Raw genomic sequence first — 25,416 nt, forward strand, 5'->3', positions numbered from 1 at the left:
AAAGGCATCAACAGTAGGGCACCTTCACTGAAGAATAAACAATGGCATTTGGAAAACCTCTGTTAGCTGGGAAGGCATGTAGCTGGTGTCTGCTTGCCCCTAGGTTGCATTTCAAAATGGCCTTCTCCCAGCACGTTTCTCTCTAGGCATCTGTGGGTATTCTCTTAGTTTCTCCCAGGCAAACTCTGAATAGCAAAATTCGACTTTCAATGGCCGTCTTCAAAATGTCTCTCTTGGCTGCGGCTAACGTCAGGGGTCCGCAACTCCAAGCACATCTAAGCATTGATGTCAGTAAGTGTCTGGGCCTGTGTGGCTCTCTTTTGAAGCACTTCAGTGATTAATTCAAGACCCATGTTGAATGGGAGGGGCCACACCTCCAAGGAAATAATCCAATCAAAGGTATTACCCACAGTTGGGTAGGTCACATCTCCATGGAAACAACTTAATCCAAAGAGTCCAACTGAATCAACACTAAAATGTCTGCCCCCACAAGATTGCATCAGAGAACATGGCGTTTTGGGGGACATAATACATCCAAACCAGCACAAGCAGATACCAGGAATGTGTGACCCCTCTATTATAGTTAACCATAGGAAACTGCAAAGTAGACTGTTTCTTCATTTGAATGGTTCAAACATAGCAGTTGATATTTTCCTTGGGCTAGATATAATACATTTGTTGTTTCATAATAAAAAGTAACTTATTCACAATCACTTTCTATTAGAAAGACACATACATTTTTGGAAATCTTCCCATTACTCTATGTTATGAACAAAATTATACTCAATGACAATGTTCCCAACAAACCTACAAACTACATTTTGATGGCATTTTTTGATTAGCTTCATTTCTCCTCTGTGCACATACTAAGCTAGTTAATAAACTTTAAAATAGAAACAGTGGAGAATAACAAATAGTTTTCTGCCACACCCATTCGAAAACAACTACTGCTTACATGTTAAATCTTTCTGATTCTTGTTTTCTCTATTTCTTTTAATGTACTAGATCAGAATCTATGCAAATGTTGGGACTCATTTTTCACATGACGTTTTAACATAACTATTTCTCTGTGTTTTATATTTATAAACATAATAGTTGCATAATAATCCATCACAGAGATGAACTATTCTGTTTACTTAACCATGTTTGTTAGCAAATGAACATCTCTATGAAAATAATATATTTACTCACCCATTAAACAAACATAAACTGACTGCCTATTATTTGCCATGCACTGTTCTAGACACTGGAGATATAGCAGTGAAACCAATAGACCAAGTTCCTTGCCCTTGTAGAATTTATATTCTAATAGGAGGAGAAAAAAATAAACAAAACAAGTAAAATATATGGCATGTTAGATAGTTATGAGTTGCACAGAGAAAATAAAGCAGAGAAGGGGGAAGGGGTAGGTTACAATTTTAAATAAATTGATCAGGGAAAGCTTTACTGAGAATGAGACATTTAAATAAAGACAGAAGAGAAGTGAAGAGAAAGTCAACTTTATGTCTTGATGAAGAACATTCCAAGAAAAGGAAACAGCAAGTGAAAAGGCCTTGCTCCTATATTTAAAATTGTTTTAAGAAGGAGTGGTATTACTGACTCAAAAAATATTAAGCTATCTTAAAACAGATTTTCAGGATGATTTTTAAAAATCATGTTGTTCTTTGAGAATTTTGTTTATAGAGTTCTAATTGAAATGCACTTTTTCTTGCTAAAATTTTTGATAATAGTAACTATTGTGAGACATTCTAGGTTACATGTACCTTTCCAAATTTTTCAATTCTATAAAATCACTTCATTTAATGAGGGGATTCAGATAGAATAATATGATAAATATTGCATTGCTGTTATTCCTTTTTCCCTAGGAGATGTGAAGATGTATGCAGCCATTGTATTAGTTTGGCAAATACAGAATTTAATTCACTACATACCTGAATTAATTTATGTTTAAATCCGAATTGTTGTGAAATGGCAAATATGGAGGAAAATTGTTTTAGAATGCATCAAAGAATGATGCTGCCCTGTAACTTACATGTTATTGTAAATAGACAAGGAGAAGGAGCACATCCTTATAAAATATGAAACAATGGCCCTTGTTTTGAAAAGGCAGAGGATTAAGAATGGAATGTTACTAAATTTGGAAACCCAGGAGAAAATTGTGAGTGCTTGATTTAGAAACTTATTACAGAGTAATGAGCTTTTTTTCCATTTGCCTCTTACCAAACATGAATTCCACAATGTCATTCTCTCTTCATTCCCCTTCTCCAAATATGTTTTCTTGAAGTGTAGAAAAAACAAAAACAAAACAAAAAAAACCCATTCTCTAAGTAGAAACGGCATCATTTATGTTGCCTCTAATTACCATTTCAGTCCATGCCGTTATCATTTGCCATTGGAATAAATTTCTCTCATCACCTCAATAGTTTTAAGATAAATAAATACATATACAAATCATAAAAAATAAAGATGGAGTGGGGTGAGAGGTCATGAAGACTGAGGACTTGGAATTTGTCAGTTACCAACAAGAAAGAAGCTGCTTTTGTGGTTCATTCCTACTTCCACCCAGGTTTAGCCCTCCAGGCTGAGTGGAACTCAGTGCTGAAGTGGAATGTTTCAAGAGACCTTCCATGGATAGGGCCATTGGAAAAAAAATCCTACTCCTAGAAGCAGGAATTGAATGTAAATACACTGGATTCCTGATGTTTGGTGTCTAGTGGGCGTTTGGTAAATTTATTTTGAATGTTTAAAAGTAAGTATGTTTGGGAATTGATTCCAGTAGTAAATAGACTGAGATTTACCCAGGCTGAATCAGATATTGGCCTGAATAAAACAGAGATATATATGTATGGACTCAACAAGAGAAATGTAAGATGTTGAGTTTAATTGACAACATATTGCTGTTTGTGGTAGTTTGAAACTGTTATGTACCCTAGAAAAGACCACGTTCTTTTAATCCATTCCTCCGAGTGCAGATCTGTTGTAGGTGGGAACTTTTGAGTAGGTTATGTCAATTGAGATATGACCCACTCCATTCAAGTTGGGTCTTAGTTCCCTTAACTGAAGTCCTTTATAAGAGGATAAAAGACACACAGAAAAGCAGGCACTGGCCACCTGCCTTCCCATGTGACAGGGGAGCCCCAGATGCCAGCAGCCTGTCTTCAGAGTTCAGGTAGCATTCTGTTGATGCCTTGAGTTGGACATTTTCAGAGCCGTTTCTAGTATATTGCATTCCAACAGCTTTAGCAAACTGAAACAGTATTTTGTACTTAATGAAATATATGCATGTTTCCATGTGCATTATCTCATTTGAAACTTACAACAATCCTTAGAGAAGACTGAAGTTGTAAAGCTCCACTTCCTCTGTTTTTCTTATCTTGCATTATTTCTAAGACTGATCCTAACTAGCACAGTATAATTAAAAGCTGAATTTGATGATAATATTCATCCCAATTTATAGATAATGAAACTGAAGCTCAAAGAGATTAAATCATTTTAAAAATAAAGGAAATAAAAAGAAAAAAAGGAGTAAACATATTTTTAACAGTAGACTTGAGTATTTTATTATTAAATATCTCATTTTATTATGGTAACAAGGCCAAATAAATTTTCCTATCACCCGTAATCTCTTGCTTGTCAAATTGTGCCTGTAGTCTTTATCTAACTAGATCTCTTTCCATATTTGATAATAGTGACTCCCTCTTCTCTTCCCTTGGTTTCCATTATATTCTGTATTTTCCCAGTTTCCCTTCTCTTTTCTGGATGTTTCTACTCAATCACCTTCATGAACTCCTCTCCATTTCCCTGTGTCTTAAATGACACCATTTCCCCAGGATATATCCTTGGCTCTTTCCCCTCTCTTCCCTCTATCATACATTCACCCTGGGCAATTGTGTCAGCTCTTATTATTTCAATATTGGTGGTTCTCAACCAGTATCTTGAGCCTGATTCCTTCCAAAAATTCAAACATGTCAATTCAACTATTGTTTTGGTTTGCGAAAGCTGAGGAAGTGCAATATACCAGAAATGGACTGGCTTTTAACAATGGGGATTTATTAGCTAACAAATTGACAGTCTAAGGCCAGCAAAATGTCCCAATTAAGGCATCAACAGGACAACACCTCAGAAGACCAGTTACCAGCAAGCTTGGGCTTCTCTGTCAGAAAGCAAGTTGCATGGCAGTGTCTGCTGGTCCTTCTCTCCCTGTCATTGCTTCAGCTTCTGCCCTCAGGAGCTTCCTCTGTCAACGTCTCTGGGGCCTTTTCCGTGAGGTTCTCCTCTTAGCTTCTGTATGTCCAGTAAGTGGACTAAGACCCACTTTGAATGAGGTGGGCTACATCTTAACTAAAGTAACCTAATCAAATGGTCTCACCTGTAAGAGGTCTGCACCCACAAGAATAGATTAAAGGAACATGGCCTTTTCTGGGATACATAACAGCGTCAAGCCACCACAACCATCTGTAGTCTACCTGTCTCATGAAACACAGCTACTTCAAGTGCACCAGGTAGGAAACTGTACTCATCATCCTCTCTCCCTAAAACACATCCCTGTTTCCTTCCCACGTTTCCCCATATCCATGGTTGGCCCTGTCAACCATAAATTTAGGACTCTTTGCAGTTTCTTGCTGCCCCCTCAATTCCCCAATATGATCAAACTCGAAAACCTGTGTGGTCCACCTCCTAACCATCTATTGACACACTCACCCTTCTCAGTCTCACTGCCTCTACTTTAGTTCCGATCAGTATCAGCTCTGGCTGGGCATAGTGACTACTTCCTTCCTTGCTAACACTCTTGGGAGTTATTCACCATGCTATAGCTACTGTCTCTACTCAGAAAACCTTGAGGGAGAATGAATAAAATATGGACATTATTTTTGCTTCCAAACTTTTTTTTGGCTTCAGTGGCCTGGACTGTAACACAACTAGGACAAAATATTACTCTGTGCCCCAACTCTCCCATTATCACCTGACCTCCTTCATAAGTTACTAAAAACAGACGAGTATGGCTTGATATTATTGATCTTTTTGTGATTTTAGCTTTCATAACGACTAAAATAGACTGAATTAGTGAAACCTTGAGTACAAATGCAATTCCAGCAAAACAGCAAAATATGGGCAATTTCTACAGATGGCACTCATAAAAATAAGTATGAAATCATAATGTGCTTAAGAAAGAATCTATTTTTCTCCTAATAAAAAGTGGTCCCATTATTTCAAGTACTGAATAATTTATTCTATTTAGTTTTTTAAATATAACACTTCAGATTTGTGGCTAAATCAATTTAAATTTTGCTTTAAAGGTCATAACTTAAATGTGCCCTTAAAAATAGCTTCAACACATCTGTTCTGACTGTGCTGGAAAAGCTGGTATCAAACAACCAGGCCATTGGAACAAAATAGAGAGACCAGAAACATCTACACATACATGAACACCAAGTTTGTGACAAATGCTGTCAGTGAAATACTTTGTAGAAATGTAGTGTTTTCAAACTTGTGTTGAATCAGTTCAATACCCACCTGGTGAACTATAAATCTTGACCCCTGTGACCTCTGCATCACACCATACACAAAAATCAACTGTGGATGGACTGTGGGCCAAAATGTGAAAGGTAAAACAATAACATTCCTAGACAATATCAGAGTAGAATATCTTCATGACTTTGGGAAAGTCATAAATAACCTAAATAACCTAAACAGATGCAACTCATATCCAGAGTATATAATAACAACTCATAACAATCAGTAAAAAAGGGAGAAAAATGATATCCCATTATACAAAATCCTAAACCAATACTGCATAAAAGAAGATATTCAGATATGCAGTTAGTGTGTGCTTAATATCATTAGGAAAATGCAAATAATTTCATCACCCCTAGAATGGCTATAATTTTTAAAATACAGAAATTACCAAGGGTTGGAGGAAGACATGAAGCATCCTGAACTTTCATACACTGCATATAAGAGTTAAATTAGTAGTCTCTCTGTTAAACTGTTTGCCAGCACCTACTAAAGTAGAAAATGTGCTCACTTTATCACCCAGCAATTCTACTCATAGAATCAACAGACATACCTATACCCAAAACAAAAAGAAATGATGGATAGATGACAGATAGATAGATAGATAGATAGATAGAAAGAAAGAAAAGACTTCTTAAAGTATTAACTATAATTGCATAAACTGGGAACACCAATTTCCATCAACAATAAAGTTGGGAAATGAATTTCCATATAGTTGTACAATGAAATGCTATTTAGCAGGGAAAACTAGTGAACATGATACAAAATGTATGATTCTCTCACATGTAATGCCAAGTAAAATAATCCTACCACAAGGGAACATACTGTATGATTCCGTTGATATAAAGTTCCAAATTAATTTAAGCAAAAGTAATCTTTGTTAATCAGGACAGTGGTTGGTTTTGGGGGTACTGACAGGGCAACAGTGAGAAGGAGGCTTCTGCTGTTCTGGTCCTAACTATGTCTTTGCCTATTGCTGGTTACAAAAATGACTTAGCTTTGGGAAAATTCATCAAGCTGTGCACTAAGATTGGTGTACTTTACAGCATATATGCTATTCTTGAAATAAAATTTTAAAAATAGTTTCAACTTCTTTGTATATGATAACTTATAGGAGAAATTCTAAAAATTATCTTTTTATGACTTTAAATTTGGAAAAGCAATTCATAGATATCAGTAGAAGAATCCCTTTCATGGGTTGGAGGAAGGGGAAGAATTATTTAAAACGTTTTGGTGGTAGCATACAATGTGCAGACCAGAGACAGACTCTAAGTTCAAATCCCAGCTCTTGCACTTTGTAGCTGGACAACAGTGGACAAGTGAATTCTCTGAGTCTGTGTCTTCATTAAGCAAACATAATGCCTGCTTCATAGCAACCACGTGAGGATCAGAGTACCTCACAGAATACCTAGCATGTAAAACACTCAAAACAGTCCCTGTAATGTGGTATGACTCTAATAAATGTTAGCTATTATTATTTTATCATTTTAATTATTAATTTTATTTACACACATTCCATATCCAAGAAACATATGTGTCCTTTTCTCCTCTACCCCCATCCCCTGGTAAATAATCTACTTGCTGCCTGTGAAGATTTGCTATTTCTAGTCATCTCTTATAAATGACATCATACAATATTTGTCCTTTTGTGTCTAGCTTATTTCACTCAGCATAACATTTCCAGGTTATTCCATGTTGCAGCATGTCTCAGAACTTCATTCTTTCTTATGGTTGAATAATATTCCATTGTACAATACACCACTTTTGTTTATCCATTCATCTGTTGATGGACATTTGGATTATTTCCACCTTTTGGCAATTGTGAACAGTGCTGATATGAACATTGGTGCACAAGTTTCTGTTTGAGACCCTGTTTCATTTTCTTTGGGTATATACCTAGAAGTAGAATTGCCAGGTCATATGGTAGTTCTATATTTAACTTTTCTTGGAACTACCATATTGCTTTCCACTATCTTCCTTTTAACACCATGTTGATGCTGTATGTTTCATTTCTGTAAAGCAACAATAAAAATAATATTATTAATAGTGTTAAGGTTATGTGATCTTAGATAAGGCACTCATTGTCCCTGTTTCTCAATTCTGAAGACTACAAAGTATTACTAATAGTAGTAGTAATAATAACAATGGCCCTAACATCTGCTCAGTAGTCCATAACCCTAGGAGTCTGAATACATTCTACACTGTTAGCCATTCTGTTCTATGCACTCTGAATACCCATCAGTAGGATGGGATAGCATCTTCCATAGTTACAAGTAACCTTGAAATCTCAGTAGCATATATCACAAAGTTGTATGTCTTGCCCGTGCTCTGCGCCCACTGTGGGTCAGCTGTGGTCCCTGCCCTTTGTAATCTCTCAGGCACCCAGGTTGATGGAGCTGCATCTGGCCAAGTGCATCCATGGTCCTCAAGGTTGGGAAAAGAAAATGTGAGAAATTGTATACTGACTTTTAAATCTTCTGCCCACATTGTTGCAGACCACTGCCACTCTCACAATTTGGGCCAAAGCAAGTCACAGGGACAAACCTAATCTTTTCCTATGATGGGAAAATATAAGTATGCCAGGAGATAGAGAGCCAGAAATATTTGGTAAACAGCATTGAAGACACCACAGATACTAAAGATATTTTTTACCTTGACTATGAAAATGCATGTGAAAGTCCTAATTAAAGTGTGAAGTGCTATATAATTAAAAAAATCTTATTAGTTAATCTAATACATTTCTCTCTAATGAGCATATATGTGGGATTTCACATTAGGACAAACATTAATCATATTTACACATTTTATATTCTTATGCTTTCTTCATTAGTTCTAAGGTTGATACCCTGGATAAACAGTATTTACTACAGAAATTTATAGACTCCAATTATTAATTTTTCAAATTGCATGACTAAACATTACAGATAAGGTCATACTTATATATTACTGTGCTTCAAGTTGGAGCTTTTACACCTGATGATTATAACTATACGTAGAATAAGTATGTCAAGAATTTCTGTAATTAAATTAGCATATGCTTTCTCTTTAATAATGGATTTCATTAGGTTTGTTTAACATTAAGTTATTTTTATTTAAAATGATTCAATAATTCCAAAGTTCAAGATCTAATTTAGAGTCACCCATCACCAAAAAAGTGAATAATTTACAGGGAACCAAATTAAGTAGTTCTTATGCATACTAACGTGCATGTTTAAGGAAAATATGTCACATGGAAGTCTTTTGATACGGTAAACTTATGCAATAAAATGAAAGAATGTAGAAGGGCAGTATAATATAAATAATAAACCATGGATAATAATGGGTAATTTTCATAGAGGTCCAATGGGAGTCTGCTCTGTCTCCTTTGACTCTGCCATCATGTGCAACTAAAGTGGAATGATATCAGATAATAAAAACATGAGAGTCCATGGTTATCAGACAAAGGCAACCTTCTATTGAGTCCCAGGGCCGCTGCACACAGCACTTCTTCAATAGCAATAGAAAGATGTCACAAAGCTGAAAGGCATAGATATACTTCAGCTTTTCCAAGAAAAAATAGGAGCAGTATACTGGAAGCTTTAATTAATATTAAAACATTTGGGGGTTTAAGTTGATGAAAGTTCATTTTGGCAAATAGTACTGTAAGTTTTGTTTTGTTTTGTTTTTAATTCCCCTTACAACTTACTTCAAGAATTTAAACCTAAATTCATTACTAGATGTATTACATTGCCACACAATTGACAAAAATTTTAAATTTTGATAGCATCAAGTGTCGGTGAGGCTATGGGGTAACGGGAACTCTGACAACACTGCTGGTGGGGGGTATGCACATTTGCTACTGTATTACTCACCAGAGAGGCTAAGTTTGGAATGGTAAATTTAATTCTAAGTATCTTACTCCAAAAAGGACAGCAGTCAGCTGAATGAGTAGTGTTCTTTTTTTCTTTTTTCATTGTGTTAAGACTTGAAATTTCCTTTGCAAAAGAAAAGTTGTTGAGTAAGCTCACTATGTAAAATGGATAAAAGCTCAACCTGAAAAGAGGAAGAGGGAGGAAGGAGATGGCAAAAGGACAAACCCCTTCTCCCATAAGACTTTGTTGTGAAAATCACCAAACTAGAGAATATCATTGGGAATGTAAAGAGGTCTGGAAACCATATCACTTAAGAGATACATGAAAGAATGAGGGATAGTCATCTTTGGGGACTGAGAGAAGAACTTGATGACTGATCTCCAATATTTATAGGAAGGGCTTTTGTGTAGGAGAGGACAATGCCTTCTGTGTTGCTGCTGAGGACAAAATGAGAACCAATGAGAGGAAGTTACAAGGAGAAAGGAATAAAGTAAGAATTATCCAACTAAGCTGGTGTTCTCTCAAAGTTGTGCTTGCTATTACTGGAAATATTCAGTGACTGGCTGACCACATCACTGGATGACATGGATGGGATTCCTGCATTCAAGGAGGCATAAGAGTAGAGGATTTTCAGGTCCCTTCCCTCCTAAACATGTCCATTTCATGATGATGTTAAAAGTCAAAACCTTTCAGGGTCCTTCATGATGACATTGGTCCCACTGATCCAAAACAGAAGACAGTACCACCATCAACCATGCCTCAATCCGGCGGGTTGCCGTCTTTCAATCACCTTATCTTACAGATGCAATTGTTCTTAAATGTTGCTTCTCTCTGGGTCTGTTGTCCTTTCTTTTTCATAAGTCTCTCACAGGAGAGACAAATGCTGACAAGACGAGTAAATGCCAAGGATAGGAAAAATCTCATCCACTTATTTTAGCAATTGATTACAGTAATTCTTAGGATTGTTAGGCCCTCAAGACTCTGTGTTAATTATCTCTCAGTTATTCATCATTCTCATATCTTCTAGCTCAAATTTGCTATGACATCATACTGTGTTAGAAAGAGTGCCTTGCAAGCAATGAAAAAAGATGGAGTATCTTTAGAATATTAGCCGGCAGCTGGTTTAGTTAAATTTCTCTCCACCCACACTGTACTACATTGATTAATTTTTAAAGAAATGGCTAAATGAAGATATTAATTATTTGTATGTGGTGCATATGCTCTTGTGCACACAATTATATTTTAATTTGCTTTTTAACGAGTAAGCCAATATAATTCTAAAATTATTTCCCATCTGGCATACATGCTAATAAGGAAAAGAAATACACTAATTTGTGCCATATCGAATTTAATCTTTTTTTTTTTTACTTTCTAATTACATAGTTCTTGAGGAAATCAAACCAGAAAAAATGGATTTAACCTTCCTGCTTTTTAGCCCACACACATAGCTCTTTAGTGTAAGAGAGAAATGAAGCACTCAGTTTTGTAGGTTTGAACAATATGAAAACAGAATATGTACACGGTTATTTCTCTATTATATGTATTTCTATTAATTGTGCTTATATAAAACTGAAATGTAGCAAAGCAAATTGTTCATCATTCAAAATAATTAAGTGCTGTCCGAATCATCAGAGAATTCAATTACATACTCCTTCATTTTGGTGGATTATATGGTTAAATGTTCAAATTTTCAGAAACTCTATAAACTACATTCAGTATGCATGATAATTCTCTATTATCTATAATGCTATTACCATGTGTCATAAAGGATTGTTTATAATATACAAACACATGGGCACATCAAAATTTCTAGGTGGTAAATCCTTTTGAATTAATTGCTACAGTTTTTGGAATATTTTTCCTGATTCAAACTCTGTGTATGTGTTTTGTACTTATGAACAATTGAAAATATATGGAATTGACAAGAAAAATTACATATAAAAATTTAGATATTAATGAACATGGTTTTATGTGCTTTATATTGAAAAACATTATACCTATGTTTTCTAGATGCCTCTAAATGAAAACAAAACTACAGTCTTTTAGATGGATTATGGTATGTCTGGAGGAGACCACATTCTTACTCTAATTTTAGAATTAGTCACTGGTTTAATTAGTTAAAAATACAAAAATCTTATGGGAAGCAAGACATTCATAGGGGGAGGAGCAGGCGCATCCAATGTTTCCCTTTGCTTCATGATTCTTTTGTGGAGGATGCCGGATCTAGAAAGCTCTTTTCTTCCTTGCTGCAATCTTATTTTACTCTACTTTTCCCTCATCCTTAAGAATAACAGGCATTAGCCTTTTCTGCACTTCCATTTAAGGGAATATTTGGAAGCACTGAGTTCTCCTGGTTCTTGAATAATACATCTTTATCAGTGGGGAAAAAGCAGAGTGGGTTCTCAGTTGTCCCTACACAAAATGAGGATGATTTTTTACCCACTGAAAGAGTTGGAGTGGGAACCACACAAACTAATGACTGTGAAAAATGTCCTGTGAACCACAACATACAAGAAATGTGTCTATTCTTATACGCATGACGAAAGTAGATTTTTAAAAATCGCCTATCCAAAATTAATACTAAGCCTTGGACAAACCCTGCACTCTTTGTGCATAGTCCTGGACATCTCAGAAATATGATCTGTATTTAGGTTTTCCCCCTGAAAATAAACCTAAAACTATTCAAGTATCTTGAGGAGATTTGAACCCATAGATTTAAAGAAAATCTTTTACTCCTCTACTATTACCACTATTTTTGTATAAAAGTCTTATAATTACTTCTTTTTAAACCTAAAATTCAATTAGCTCAAGTGAGTAATAAATTATTTTGTAAAAGCTTTCTAAATATGATACTCTAATGACTCATTCAAGAAAGTACCTAATTTATTCAGGTCTACATAGCTTTTACAAGTGTCTGCTCCATCAGTCCCTGAGAAACCGTTCCCTTCATTCATCCCTCCTCTGATGGGAAAGCCCCAGATACGTGGCTGGTGGCATTGGGTTTTCTGTGCAATTTGTGGTAGACCTGGTGATATCAGTTAGTAAATGTGCAAGAAATTTGACCCTCGATTTTATATTGAATTTATGGGCTTACTTGATCCTATGTTGTGGAAACACAGATCACAAAAGGGCCTAGAAAGTTAAAGGGAAGAATGAAAAGTTCACAAGCTACCATAACAGCCTGATGATGTTCCTCAGCAGCTCCCTCCTAGTGGCCATGCTTCCATGATGCATTGGTACTTTGCCCTGGTAGCATTTTTACTCTGCAGTGGAAATCACTGTGAGATTGCCTTCAGCCTTTTAAGTGGTTTAATCCACTAATATAATCCAATTATATTAATAATTCTCAATATTAACAAAGGAAGTATCTGGATATTTTCATTTGGGGATATGTTTTTTAGTTAGACCTTTATAAAAAGTTACATCATTCATTAACAGACTAGCACAATTTTTTTTGGCGGGGTTGGGGGCGGTCATCCAGAACTTGTTTCCAGACCTGTCATGTGACTGATTTATATTAAGGCACCAAAATCCAAAGCAGTAGTTAGAACTCAGACTTGGACTTGAGTCTTGTTTTTTCGCTAACTAGCTGAGTGACTTAATCTTGTGCTTCAGTCTCATCATCTGTGTGACCCTGGGCCAATCACTTGACCTCTTTTGTACCTCAGTTTCTTCATCTGTAAAACAGGATGATAAAAGTGCCTACCTTTTAGGGTCTTTGTGAGGAGTAAATGAGATTGTGATTATAAAAGGCTTACAACAGTCCTGGGCTCATAGTAAGATAATAAATGTTACCTCTAATAATGGTATTACATTAGCATAGTTTCTGTAATCTCATCTCTCAAGGCTACAGTGAGAACTAAATGGCACCAAAACATGGTCTTTGTTTTTTTATTTTCTTTTTAATTGATTCATAAAATGTTGCCACAAATTTAGCAGCTTAAAACCACACCCATGTATTATCTCAGTTTCTGTGGATGAGAAGTCTGAGAACAGATTAACTGGATTATCTGCTCATGGTCTCAGAAGATTGCCATCAGGGTGTCAGCCAGGCTCTTCATTTCTGGAGCTCAGGCTCATCTTCCAAGCTCACCGGCCTTCTTAAAGAATTCATTTTCTTGTAGTTGTAGGATTGAGGTCCTCATTTTCTTGCTGGATTTCAGCCAGAAGCCATTCTTATCTCCTAGAGGCTGCTGGTCATGGCCCTCTCCACAGCATGGCAGCCAACAGCAGAGTCTCTCACTGCCTTTCAGTTGGCCCCAGCCGAAGAAAGCTCCCTGTTCTTAAAAGGCTCACCTGATTAGGTTAGGGCCACCCAGGATAATCTTGAATTCTCATTCTCATTAATGAGGATATTGACTTCCTTCCTTTCCTACTCTGATTCTCCACATCCCTAAACAACAAAGTTTCCTGGAGAAATTTGTTTCTATTGGAGTCACTAGCCCCTAAAATGTTCAATGACTGTCACCACTCCTGAAAGTCCCCAGGGTCTGGTTGTACTCAATCGAAAACAAACTGAGGAAAAGCTACTATTTTCCAACTTTTTAATGATATTTAACCCATGAACTAAGATGACAGTCTCAGAGATGTTTATTTATAAGCAGCAAGAGTGAGCTTAACATGACTGTTGATTTGCCATCAACCCAGTGCTCACTAGGGTCATGTCTGTTGTGAGAAGCTTGTAAATATATAACAAAAGAATGAGGTAGGGAGAGGTTGAAAATGATTACATCTCATCCATTAAAATGGAAGGAGATGCACCATTGGAAACATTCAGTGTCCCAAAAGGTAGAAAAAAAGAAAAAGAGCTCTTGATTCCTGTATTAGAAGTGTTGTTGACATCCCAAAATAAAAGTTTGTATTCCCTTAGAAATATATTTTGCTTGATTGGTTCTGTAGTATGTTTATCTAGGTTCTAATCACCATATACTTGTGTGAAAAAATTCTCACAAAGCACTCAACCTAAATCTTTTGAAAAGTTGGGTGCTGCCTATACTAACTTTTAAGATAATTTGAATCTTCCACTGTAACAATGATGAGAAAAACTCCTCTAAATAAGAATCATGGTTATTTGTGCAATAGCATGGAAATTTGAACTTCGTATTTATGAACCCATGACAGTTTTTAAAAAGCTTAGTGTGTATTCAAAAAAATCTAATGCTTACTTTTAGGCAGAAGTTATTCACCTTTAAGTATAAATATTGCTTAAGTAGACTTTTCTTACCTAATCAAATTAATTTTGGCCTGGTGTTATTCATGATTGTTTTTGTCACTTTTATCTTGTCTTTATCAATGGAAGAAATGCTTAACTTTTAATTGGGGCTTATAAAAGGAGTCATTTTACTATTGAATGATCAAAAATCCACTTTTTTCACTTGATCTGTAGTCAAAACTATTAATATATTAAAAAAAAGAATGTAGTTTAAATCCAATAAAATGAATTATTTCATTTTAAAAAATTTAAAACAAATAAAAATTTTAAAAAATGGAATGGAGATGAGTTTAACCTAGAAATCCAAAGAAGACACACCTGATATTTTGTTAATAGGAGTGTCTTAAAGCTAGGGATGAATTCCATAACCAAACAGATTAGTAAAAGTTTTGTAAACAGAATTAAGTAGTATTTCATAAAATAAAATAATGGGCTGCAAATTATATCTATGGAGGAATTAAGTTTTCTCGCTGAGACTGTTTCTTGCTCTTTAAAATGGGGATAATACTGTCTACTTCACAAGACGTTCTGAGGATTAAATGAAAAAAATATGCTAAGCTCTTAGAACAATGTCTGATACATAGTGAGCATTTGGTAAGTGTTGACTATTGTAATTATTGATGTTATTATTTATTTTATCATCTTAATACCTGGCCCCATGTCTGTAATACTAGGTACTCAAAAATATTAACATTTTCCCCTTCCCTCAATACATGTTTCTGAGTTGAACTGGGTCTTGAAAGATAATATTTTGAATATTATTAATCTGAAATAGATGAGGTTACCATTTGCCTAATTTTATTTAATTTTATACAGTTTTCTTCTCTTTCTTCCTTTTTCTTATCTTTTCTTCCTCCTTCCCTCCCTCCCTCCATCTGCCTCATCTTTCCTCCCTTCTTTCTTTCCTTCTCCTTCCTTCCTTCTTTTCTTCTCTCCATTTTCTTTTCTCTCTCCCTTCCTTTCTTCCTTCCTCTATCTTTTTTTCCCAAGCAGATATAATTTTAAATTTCCGAACAACCTATGTCAGCAAGTCTGGCCAAGTTATCTTTGAAGCAAGATCAATTTGCATCCACTATGTCACGACCTGGTTCATCATTGATTTAATTGCTGCCCTGCCTTTTGATCTCCTCTATGCTTTCAATGTCACAGTGGTAAGTAAAGAGCTCCCTTCCACATGAGCTTTAGGGTTGGTTTTAACCCTGTGCTTATTTTTCACACATTCAGGCTTAAATGTTTGTAGAAATTTGTGTGTTTAAGGTTTTGTGCCATCACTAATAAAGACGCCAACATGCCCAGTGATACTCAGGCCAGATTCTCCACTTGAGGAAGTTACTTCCTTTTGAAATTTGCATTACCTGTTTTCAGCTATTTAAATACCCAAAAGCAGGATATGCAAACAAGCTGAAATTTACCATATATACTGATCCATTAAACAAGCCCTTTGATAAAGAAACCGTCTGTAGGAATATAAACAACACTTTATATCACTTAGGCAGATATTTGCCCATCGAGTTTGGTGGATAGTTTGAACTCTTTTTCTTGTCCTTTTACGACCTTTAACTTCCTATCTCTTGAGCATTTTATTATACATTGTTAAAGCCAACAGAAGATCAATTAAGATAGAGGGAAATGCTGAAATTAAAATAAAGGAATTCAACCTCTTCTTAGAAGTCCTTGTAAAGATGTTGAAAGGGGTAGACACCTAAATGACTTGTTGACTAACTTAAAACTTGAGTTTCCTTTAATTTGCCCTAATATATGTAACTTTCCCCTCTTTCTTTATCTAAACCCTTTATTCTCACACCTTCTCACAGGAATGAAAGCTCACTGTGGTAGTAGAAAATTTTACTATATAGTGATTAATATTCTTGAAAATAGAATATTAATACAATATTAGAATTGGTTATAGAATTAATATTCTTATAAACAGGGTGACTTTTTGGGGTGGGTGGGCATAATAATGTCGTTGGGCCGTTAATTCAATTGGCTGCTAAGTAACCAATTTTAGCATATAAAAATTCACCAAACATTAGTTCAAATTAAGCCAATTGCCTAGCCATTTGAAACCCCCCTGTAGAAATCATATTCTCTATCAAGAATTCAGATGCATAGCTTTCAGTGATAAAGTGATGAATGTTTCAAATATAGTCATTAATCACTTCAGAATGAACACAGAACTGTAAAGGGAAGAGATTTTACAATAGTATAGATTTGTGAATTTTATTAATTGCCTATACAATAAAATTTTTTTTTCTTTATTTTAATTTTAAGATGGGAGGTTGAGAATGTTAACATTTTTAAGACGTTTATAACTCACCTGAAAAGAAAGCTCTGGAGAAAACATCTAGTATATAATATCAATCAATGCTACATTATATTGTTATCCTAGCTTTTAAAAATGCATTTTAAGATTGAATTTGACTAGACTAAGTGTACTGTAATGAAAGTGTAATGACTTAAAACAGGGCCTTTGCAAGAATGCAAAAGAAATACAAAGGAAGTATATAATTCACAAAATGCTAAAAAAAAATTCAGAGTTGTCATGGTGAATTGTAAATATACATTTAATATGGTTCTGATCTAAATTAATTTGCTGCTTTGCTACTAAATGTTAATAATACTTTTATGCTCCATTTCTCTTTGGGTACTGAAAAAATAGAATTTAAATATGTATATATAATATAATTATATATTTATATAATAAAATGTATAATATATTAATGTTATTTTGTGTAATTAACACCTTCATTGCCTAAAATTAACCTGGATGAGGAATTTTTGATAAAGTCTAGTTATCATATTTAAATAAAATTTAAGTATTCATCCTACACTTTTACTGCTCCCCTATTCCCTTGGCATCATTCTCTCTTATAACATCTGACATCTGACAAATCACTTGTAAAGAATGAGTATTATAGATCTATATCCATGTCAGAAAGAAAAGAGGGAAGAAAGGAATCTCTCTGATCAGTGATACTTTTTCTGCTTTGCACAGGAGTGAGTACATGATCATTTAACATATTGGCGCATGAATTTGTTATCCCCTTCAACTAAGTCAGCCAGGATGAAATATTCTATTTGTTCAGAAAAACCTGTCCAAAGTATCAAATTTACTTCCCAGGAAAAAAAATAAATTACAGGAATAATTTATGAGTCATACAACAACAACAGAAAGAGGAAGGAAGGAAAGAAGGGAGGAAGAGAAGTAGAGAGGGAGGGAAAAAGAATCATAAACATTGGACTTCAGATTTAAAATGTATCCAATTAGTGTATCTCAAATAGTTGATGTTCAAAGTTGCATTAGAACCACCAAAAATGTACTGAACTCTCTGACTTTGGCTCTGCACATGATTGCTGAAGATAATTGCTTTAAATACGGCTTGCATGTTAAATACCTACTATGTACAAGTCATTATAAAAGGAACTGTGAGAGATAAATTGATGAATCAGACATAAAAATCATAATATACTGAAAAAAGCAAAAGTATGAATCCTTAAGATTTTATATTTGAGTAATATTTGAATAATTCAGATGATTACAATTCAACACAATGTCATTGAATATCTACTGTTATGCTAAACATGGAGTATTTTTTAACTTAATAATTTATTCATTCATGCGTTTAACAAATATTTATTAAACACTTACTGTTTGTCATGCCTGTTTAGGAAAGGGAAATGGAGGAAGGAACTGGAAATCAACTGACTCTGGCTAATTGCAAATGCTAACTTCTAGAAAAATGCTGACTCTGTTTAGGATTGTGCTCTGTAAAGTAAATGTTCTTGAATATAGTCATGTAAACCACTTCCCTCCCCTCTATTAATGAATCCCCCAGAGAAATTAGGTAAAATCAAGGAATTTGTCAAATTATTTGCATAGTTTTGCACAAGTTACAGAGGAGTTAATTTTTCATCTTTTCTATTTAGAAAGCAAGCTCATTGAGGGCATGAAGAGAGTATATTTTATGTGCACCATAGGTGTTATTAATAGTGATGTAGACCATTCTGGTGGACACAAATGTGCACATTTTAAAATTAGTCCCTAAAATCAGGAAAATAAATCCCACCCCTCACCCCAACTACAAATCTACTGTTTTAATACATGCAAAAGCAGAACCTAGGAAATTTTTCAAAAATTTTTTTCCAATTGATTTTGGTTCCCTAAGCATGTTTGTTTGAAAGAGGGTTCAGAATTCATATGCTTCAGGCACATTTCTCTGTTCATTGGTAATATTCAAAGGAGGCTAATGCAGCCCATGAGGCAGGTACTTGTGAGCCAAACTTACTCAAGTTCAATAGGTCTAATTATTTTTTTAAAAACCCTAAGTTATTTTCATTACCACTTCGTAGGACTTTACTTCAATCTGTATGAATTCTTGTTGTAAAGTAATTCCCTTACATGAAGTAGGGGAAGTGAGGGAGATAGAAAGTGTATGGAAGAGAATGGAGGCATTTGCTATTCAATCCTGATATCATAATGTGTTGCAGTTGTGTATCAGAATATATAAATTCATATGAAGTCATACAACTAGAGGAAAAGAAACAAATCTAGGTAAGGAAGATCAGTATTTAGTCAAAGAAATTAGATTGTCTTATCCTCCTTACTCCTGTTGCCTCCTAATTTGAATTTGTCAAGTACAAAGAAATAGTCATAGAAATGACCATACCTTAGAGTCATGACCGTACTTAATTTCAAGAATTTTCCAGATGGCTGTAAACTAAAGTGAGTGTCGTGGTATGAGTTTAACCGATGAGCCCAGTTGTGCTGCTCTGACTCCCGCCACAGGTGTCTCTGGTGCATCTCCTGAAGACCGTCCGGCTGCTGCGCCTTTTGCGTCTCCTGCAGAAGTTGGACCGTTACTCCCAACATAGCACAATTGTCCTCACCCTGCTCATGTCAATGTTTGCGCTCCTTGCACATTGGATGGCATGTATCTGGTATGTCATTGGAAAAATGGAGAGGGAAGACAACAGCCTTCTGAAGTGGGAAGTTGGTAAGGGCTTACATTTGTCACATTTTCCATTTCTCAGCTGGAAAGGAGGATAGATTCTCTGGAATTTGGAGAAGACGAAAGATGAGTCTATAAATATATGCCCTCTGGCTTTCAACTTGTCTCATGTTTTTGTTTGTTTGTTTATGATGCAAGTAATTTCTTTGAAGAACGTTTTATGGACCAACCCTATACTTTTTCAGAGTAAAGGTTTAAGCTTTCAAACTAAAGTAAGTATGCAAAATGACCAGCAAGGCGATAGATGTATTCAGATGGTAACGTGATCTTATTTTGACATGTTTCGACGTAGATGCAGGGTTAGTAACAGCAAATTACTGAGCAACTGTCCTATGGCCTATCATTGCAATAGGCCATTGTCAGAAGAAAATAATCACTTGCGTTAGAAGTGGAAAGTTAACAGAAAAGATTAATCTCATTTTCCTTTTAAAAACAAAAATGAGAGCTATCATTGTGGCACATTTTCCAAATTTAGTGTTCTTTGAGAATTTGTGATAATAGGACTGGATATTTACAAATATAATTTATAAAATTTTTGTCCCCATATTTCATGGAAGTTTAAGACAGATTTTCCAAGTGTTACATAATTCTGCATAAATGAATCTCAAACGTTCTGCACAGGAACACATTTTTAACTTATGATAATCCCTAGAAATTTATAGAAAATGAAAAGCCTCAAGACTATAAGTTTTATGCTAAAATATCTGTGTTCTTCTCAAAGTCATACACATTTAGAGAATTTTCATAGTACTCTGAAAGGGCACATTTTTTTCTTAACCTGACATTTTATCAACAGAATCTGTTTTTCAGTTGGCTTAGAAAATCCTTCACTTGTCTTCTCCACCAAAAATCAATTTTGAGCTTTTGAAAGAAGCTCAGACCTTTGCACAGGGATAAAGCCACAAGAGGCTCCCAAGAGAGAAAATGCTCTAGCTTCTCATACCAGCATTTAGTGGCATGGTGCACTTGGAACATCCCTGGGGTGGCGCTCCTAAATGCCACTATCACTCTATGGGGCATATACAAAACCTTCAAAGTGCATCATTGAAGAATGGGCTGGAGACCTTAAGAAAGCAAGTTCAAGGGAATGAATCCCTGTCTAGATTTTTAAAAATACCCCTCTACATCTCGATTTTATCCCTGTGCTACACAAAGCAATTGATTTGTTCTGATCATTTTCATCTCACAATGGTTTTCTTATAAAAGCAGTTTTTCTATGCCCTGTCTGTGGGCCCCAATTATAGGAAACAAAGGAATATGCCTACCTATCTCAATTTTATCCCTGAGCTACACAAAGCAACTGATCTGTTCTGATCATTTTCACCTCCAAATGGTTTTCTTATATTCCTTATAAAAGCACTTTTTCTATGTCTTGTCTGGAGACCCCAATTCTCAGAAGTGAAGGAAAGGGAGAAATAGAACTGAAGAGTGAAAGCAGAAGTCTCCTGAATAAAAAGAATATGAGATGAGATTAGAAGAGAAAGAGACATGGATTCTTTAAAAGGAGGCTCAAAATCTGGAAAGTACTTGGATTAAAACATTTTCAGTCCCTCACTACTACTTCCCTTTTCAAAACTTTCTGAGGCCTCCTTATCACATCCTCTAGTGACATCCCAATGGTGTTCAGTGAATTATGGCATCAGCTCTCTGCCTTCTGTTTTGAAGCCATATTAAAATTCTGACTTGTGGTCAGCCACCTGATTCCTTTTTGGACCTGACCTAATTTCTTCAGGTCCCAGACCTGTATGCTCATATTGATTTGTAAGGCTTGTCTAGTCTGAGAGTCTCCAGATAGAGAAATTCAGCTTATTTACGCTCTCAAATTTAGTTAGGTGGGGAAGGCTTTTTATTTCATTTCCAACATGCCAGTCCTGTGGCAGATGTATCAAGTAGGTGTTGTTGTTTTTCTTCCCAGAAACATGCATAGGTATTTATTTTCCAAGAAAAAGAAACCAACCACCTGGACTGCTTCTTTATTGCCCTCTTTCACTTTTATCCTTGGTCCTAGTGGTATGGTTTAATGTAATGAACTGGAGGTTGTAGGCTGGAACTCAACACGAAGAGAGCATTGGCAGGATGCAATCATGGGAAGGGTACTGGGCTGGGGGTCAGTCAGTAGACCTCTCCTTTAATCGTGACTTCACCACTAACCATATGTGTGATTTGCAGTACATTTTGTTTACTGGCTTGAGCTTCAGTTTTCTCATACACAACATGGAAAATCTCACTATATAACTTGAAGGTCTGCTTCAGGTTTCATGATTTATGATTTTAATGGAAGAAGAGACCCAACATTGTTTGCTTTGTATATTCTTTTGTTTCTTATCATAGCTCAGTATGTACATGAGCCATAGGTAGCAACTAGCCAATGTTAATTGGAACAAGGGAAAGGGGTGAGTCAGGAAGTACTATGATTAGGGCATGTCAAAATGCTTTAGTTTCTTGTAACTGTTGTAACAAGTAACCACAAATTTGTTCGCTTGGCTTAAAACAACAGAGATTTATTCTCTCATAAGCTTAGAGGCCAGAAGTGTGAAATCGATTTCACTGAGCCAAAGTCAAGATGTCAACAGGGTTGTGCTCTCTTCAGAAGCTCTAGGGAAGAACCCATTCCTTCCTCTTCCACTTCTGGGGAGCTGTTGGCATTCCTTGACTTGTAGACACATCATTTGCTGCCTCTGCGGTTGCATTGCCTTCTCCTCTTCTGTGTGTCTAATATCGCTCTACCTCTCTCTTATAAGGGCACATGTGATGGCATTTAGGACCCACTCAGATAATCCAGGGTAATGTCCTCATCTCAAAATCCTTAGTTTAATCACACCTGCAAAATCTTCATCATAGAAGACATCTGCAGAGTCAAGGGATTAGGACCTGATATCTTTGGATGGCCATTATTCAGCTTATTACACTGAATTACCATCAATATAGGTGAACATTTATCTTTAGAGAATTGATTTCCTGTCCAAGCACCTCTCAGGAGTTGTTTAGGAAGGAAGCATGCTAATTATGTCTGTTCAAATTAGTTTACGGGCCTGGATACTTGAGCTTTCCCTTCCCTTAAAATTACTTGCATCTTTTGCTCCTTTAAAACACTCTCCAGCTGAGATATGAACACAAATTAAATAATGATGACCTTCCCTACCTAATGTTATAATGGAGCAGCTGAGTGTCCAGGCTAATTTAGTTTTTACTGTGTAATTTGTCCACTAATAATCAGTTTTACCTTTTTTGGTCCAACCACCATGAATCAAAAAAAATTCATCACTCAAATAAAATTTGGCTGTAGAACAAGTTGCTCTTTATCTTTGTGGGTAACAATAAATGTACAGATTCATCTTCGTGGGGGATAAAATGAGCTTCTTTCCTAATCACTGTTAATTGCCTTGAAATGATTTTTTTTCTTTTGTCCTTGGCAGATCAATTACTTATGACTGGAGAGAATTCCAACATTTTGTATCAGACCAAATCAAAGTATATCTTTAAAAAAATGTTACACTGTCACTCCTTTATATGACATCTATTTTTGGAAGGAAAGATTAATACTTGTAGACTCATTATATCATAAGTTGGTTATGAAATGATTTGCCTGGTGTTAGATCAAACTTCATATTGTTATGTGTTTCTATACTGTATTTTAAGAAATTTAAAGGTTCAACTTATTGTTTCATGAAGTTTTAGATCTGGGAGACCTTAGTCCAGCTCTGATTTTATAGAGAGATCCATCTCTAGTTTGTGAAAGCTCTGTGATAGATAGGGTTGTTAATGTAACCACTGTTGTATCCCCACATGTGGCAGTTTCTTCCACGTAGGAAGTGTGCAAAAAATATATTTGTGGACTTAATCAATTTTCAAGGTTGAATTAGTCAGGGTTCTCTAGAGAAATAGAACCAACAGGATACACACACACACACACACACACACACACACACAACAACAACGACAACAACAAGTCTGAAATCTGTAGGACAGTCCACAAGTTAGAAACTCTGATGAAGGTGAGGTTGAATTGCCCATGAGAAGCTGGCTGACTGAAGCAGAGGCAAGAATTCTTTCTGACTTCTGAAATCCACAATTCTCTCTTTTAGGCCTCCAACTAATTTGATGAGTAGATTCCCTTTAATGTTGAGGGCAGTCTCCTTTGTTGATTGTAGATGCAATCAGCCATAGATGCAATCAACTGACTATAGATGCATTTCTATCTATTAAATACTCTTAAAGTAACAATCCAGCCAGTGCTTGCTTAACTGAACAACTGGACACCAGGGCCTAGCCAAGTTGACACTTGCAATTAACTATCACAAAGGTCATTCAATTCCCAAATGGCAGACATGGGATAAGAACCTAGATTCCCTAACTCTTGGCCTAGACCTCCTTCTAATAATTTTGAGTATTATGAAATTACAGGGAATAGTTATTTAGCACATTCATTCTGGCTAGGAATATGGAGAGGATAAGAACAAACTTAAGAGTTGGTCATTCATTCCAAAAATATGTTTTGAGCATCCATTGCATGCTTGTGCCCATGTTAGGCAGTAGGGATACCAAAACAAATAAGATGCTTAGTGTCATGGAGCATAAAGTCTACAGGGAAAAACAGGAAAAATAATTCAATGGTTTATTACAGTGTGATAAGTTGTATAACAGGAATATGCATAGCGTGGTGGAACTAAATCTAACTAGCATATCAGCAAAGACTTTTCAGAGATGAGCTGAGTTTTAAAAGATGAATAGGAATTGCCTGTTTATATGCTGAGGAAAGGGTATTTGTGACAGCAGGGACATGGCAATATTAAGCAGTTTGCTAGAACGAGCATAAAGGATGAATGTGTGTGTAAGTAGTAAGATGGTGAGGCTAAAGAGGTAGGTAGGCAGAAACTAGATTTTCAAAGACAATTTGTGCTAGGCTTAGGAGTTTGGACTTTATTCTAAGGCTATAGAGAGCCATAAAGTTCTCTCTTGATCAGTGATCCTTTGAATAAAGAACACTAGGAAACAGAGAGAGGTTACTTTCTGCTTCGTTTTCAATATCTGTAAAAAAGCAATACCTACCCTATTGGAGTTACCAGTTATAAATTAAACGATGAATGTGAAACATTCAGCACTGTGTCTGGCACCTAAAAACTGCTCAATAAATATTAACTATTATAACTATCATTATCATTTAATTATGACAGTTCTAATGAAAGAAAGTATCATAGGTTGTGAGTAGTGAATACTCATCATTTTACATGAGAAGTTCCTTAATAAATGGTTTGAAAGGTGTTGCCTTTAGGGTTAGTTGTAGTGCTTTTGCATATCTTCAAAATAATTTATTTGCCCAAACTTTCTATTTGAAAGTCAGCTTCTGAGAAATTAATAATTTTCATATAGGCTCACAGTTACTCACAAATAGAAGGTTTTCCTCACAAAGCTAACATAGGAGACAGGTCCAACACCCACAATACTAGCTTGTTAAGGTATATCAACCTTCTATGGGCAGGTTGCACCAAGATTTAACACTGTATTAAAGAGGCACCTCAAAACTGAACCTAACTATGCTTTTTAAAATTTAGGTTTTGTTTTGGCTTCAAAGAAGTGTTTCAGAATAGTCTCTTTTGGAGCCTTTGTTTTTACAAGAGAACTTTAATAAATGCCCACCTAAAATGATCTTACATGTTTCCTTATATACCAATTAATACAGGGATATAATATTATAATTATTATTACTGGTGAAGTTCGTTTAATGATAGCCATAAAGTTGAATTAAAGACATTGAATCAGTTCTTGAAGTACTCTCTCAGTGTAAGAGTTTCTGGTTGGTTTTTTTGTTTCTTTGTTTGTTTTTTTAAGG

General features: G+C 35.5%; 1 protein-coding gene across 1 annotated transcript in view; it reads left to right on the forward strand.

Annotated features, from left to right (window-relative positions):
* Window positions 1-25,416, forward strand: part of KCNH8 (potassium voltage-gated channel subfamily H member 8) — a 449,367-nt gene that overhangs the window by 292,748 nt on the left and 131,203 nt on the right. Inside the window, exons 6-7 of the mRNA XM_037828156.1 lie at window positions 15,571-15,728; window positions 19,364-19,571. Coding sequence (XP_037684084.1) covers window positions 15,571-15,728; window positions 19,364-19,571 — 366 coding nt within the window. The remainder of the gene's footprint in view (window positions 1-15,570; window positions 15,729-19,363; window positions 19,572-25,416) is intronic.

The sequence above is a fragment of the Choloepus didactylus genome, chromosome 1 (genome assembly GCF_015220235.1).
Source record: "Choloepus didactylus isolate mChoDid1 chromosome 1, mChoDid1.pri, whole genome shotgun sequence".
Classification (NCBI taxonomy): Eukaryota; Metazoa; Chordata; class Mammalia; order Pilosa; family Megalonychidae; genus Choloepus; species Choloepus didactylus.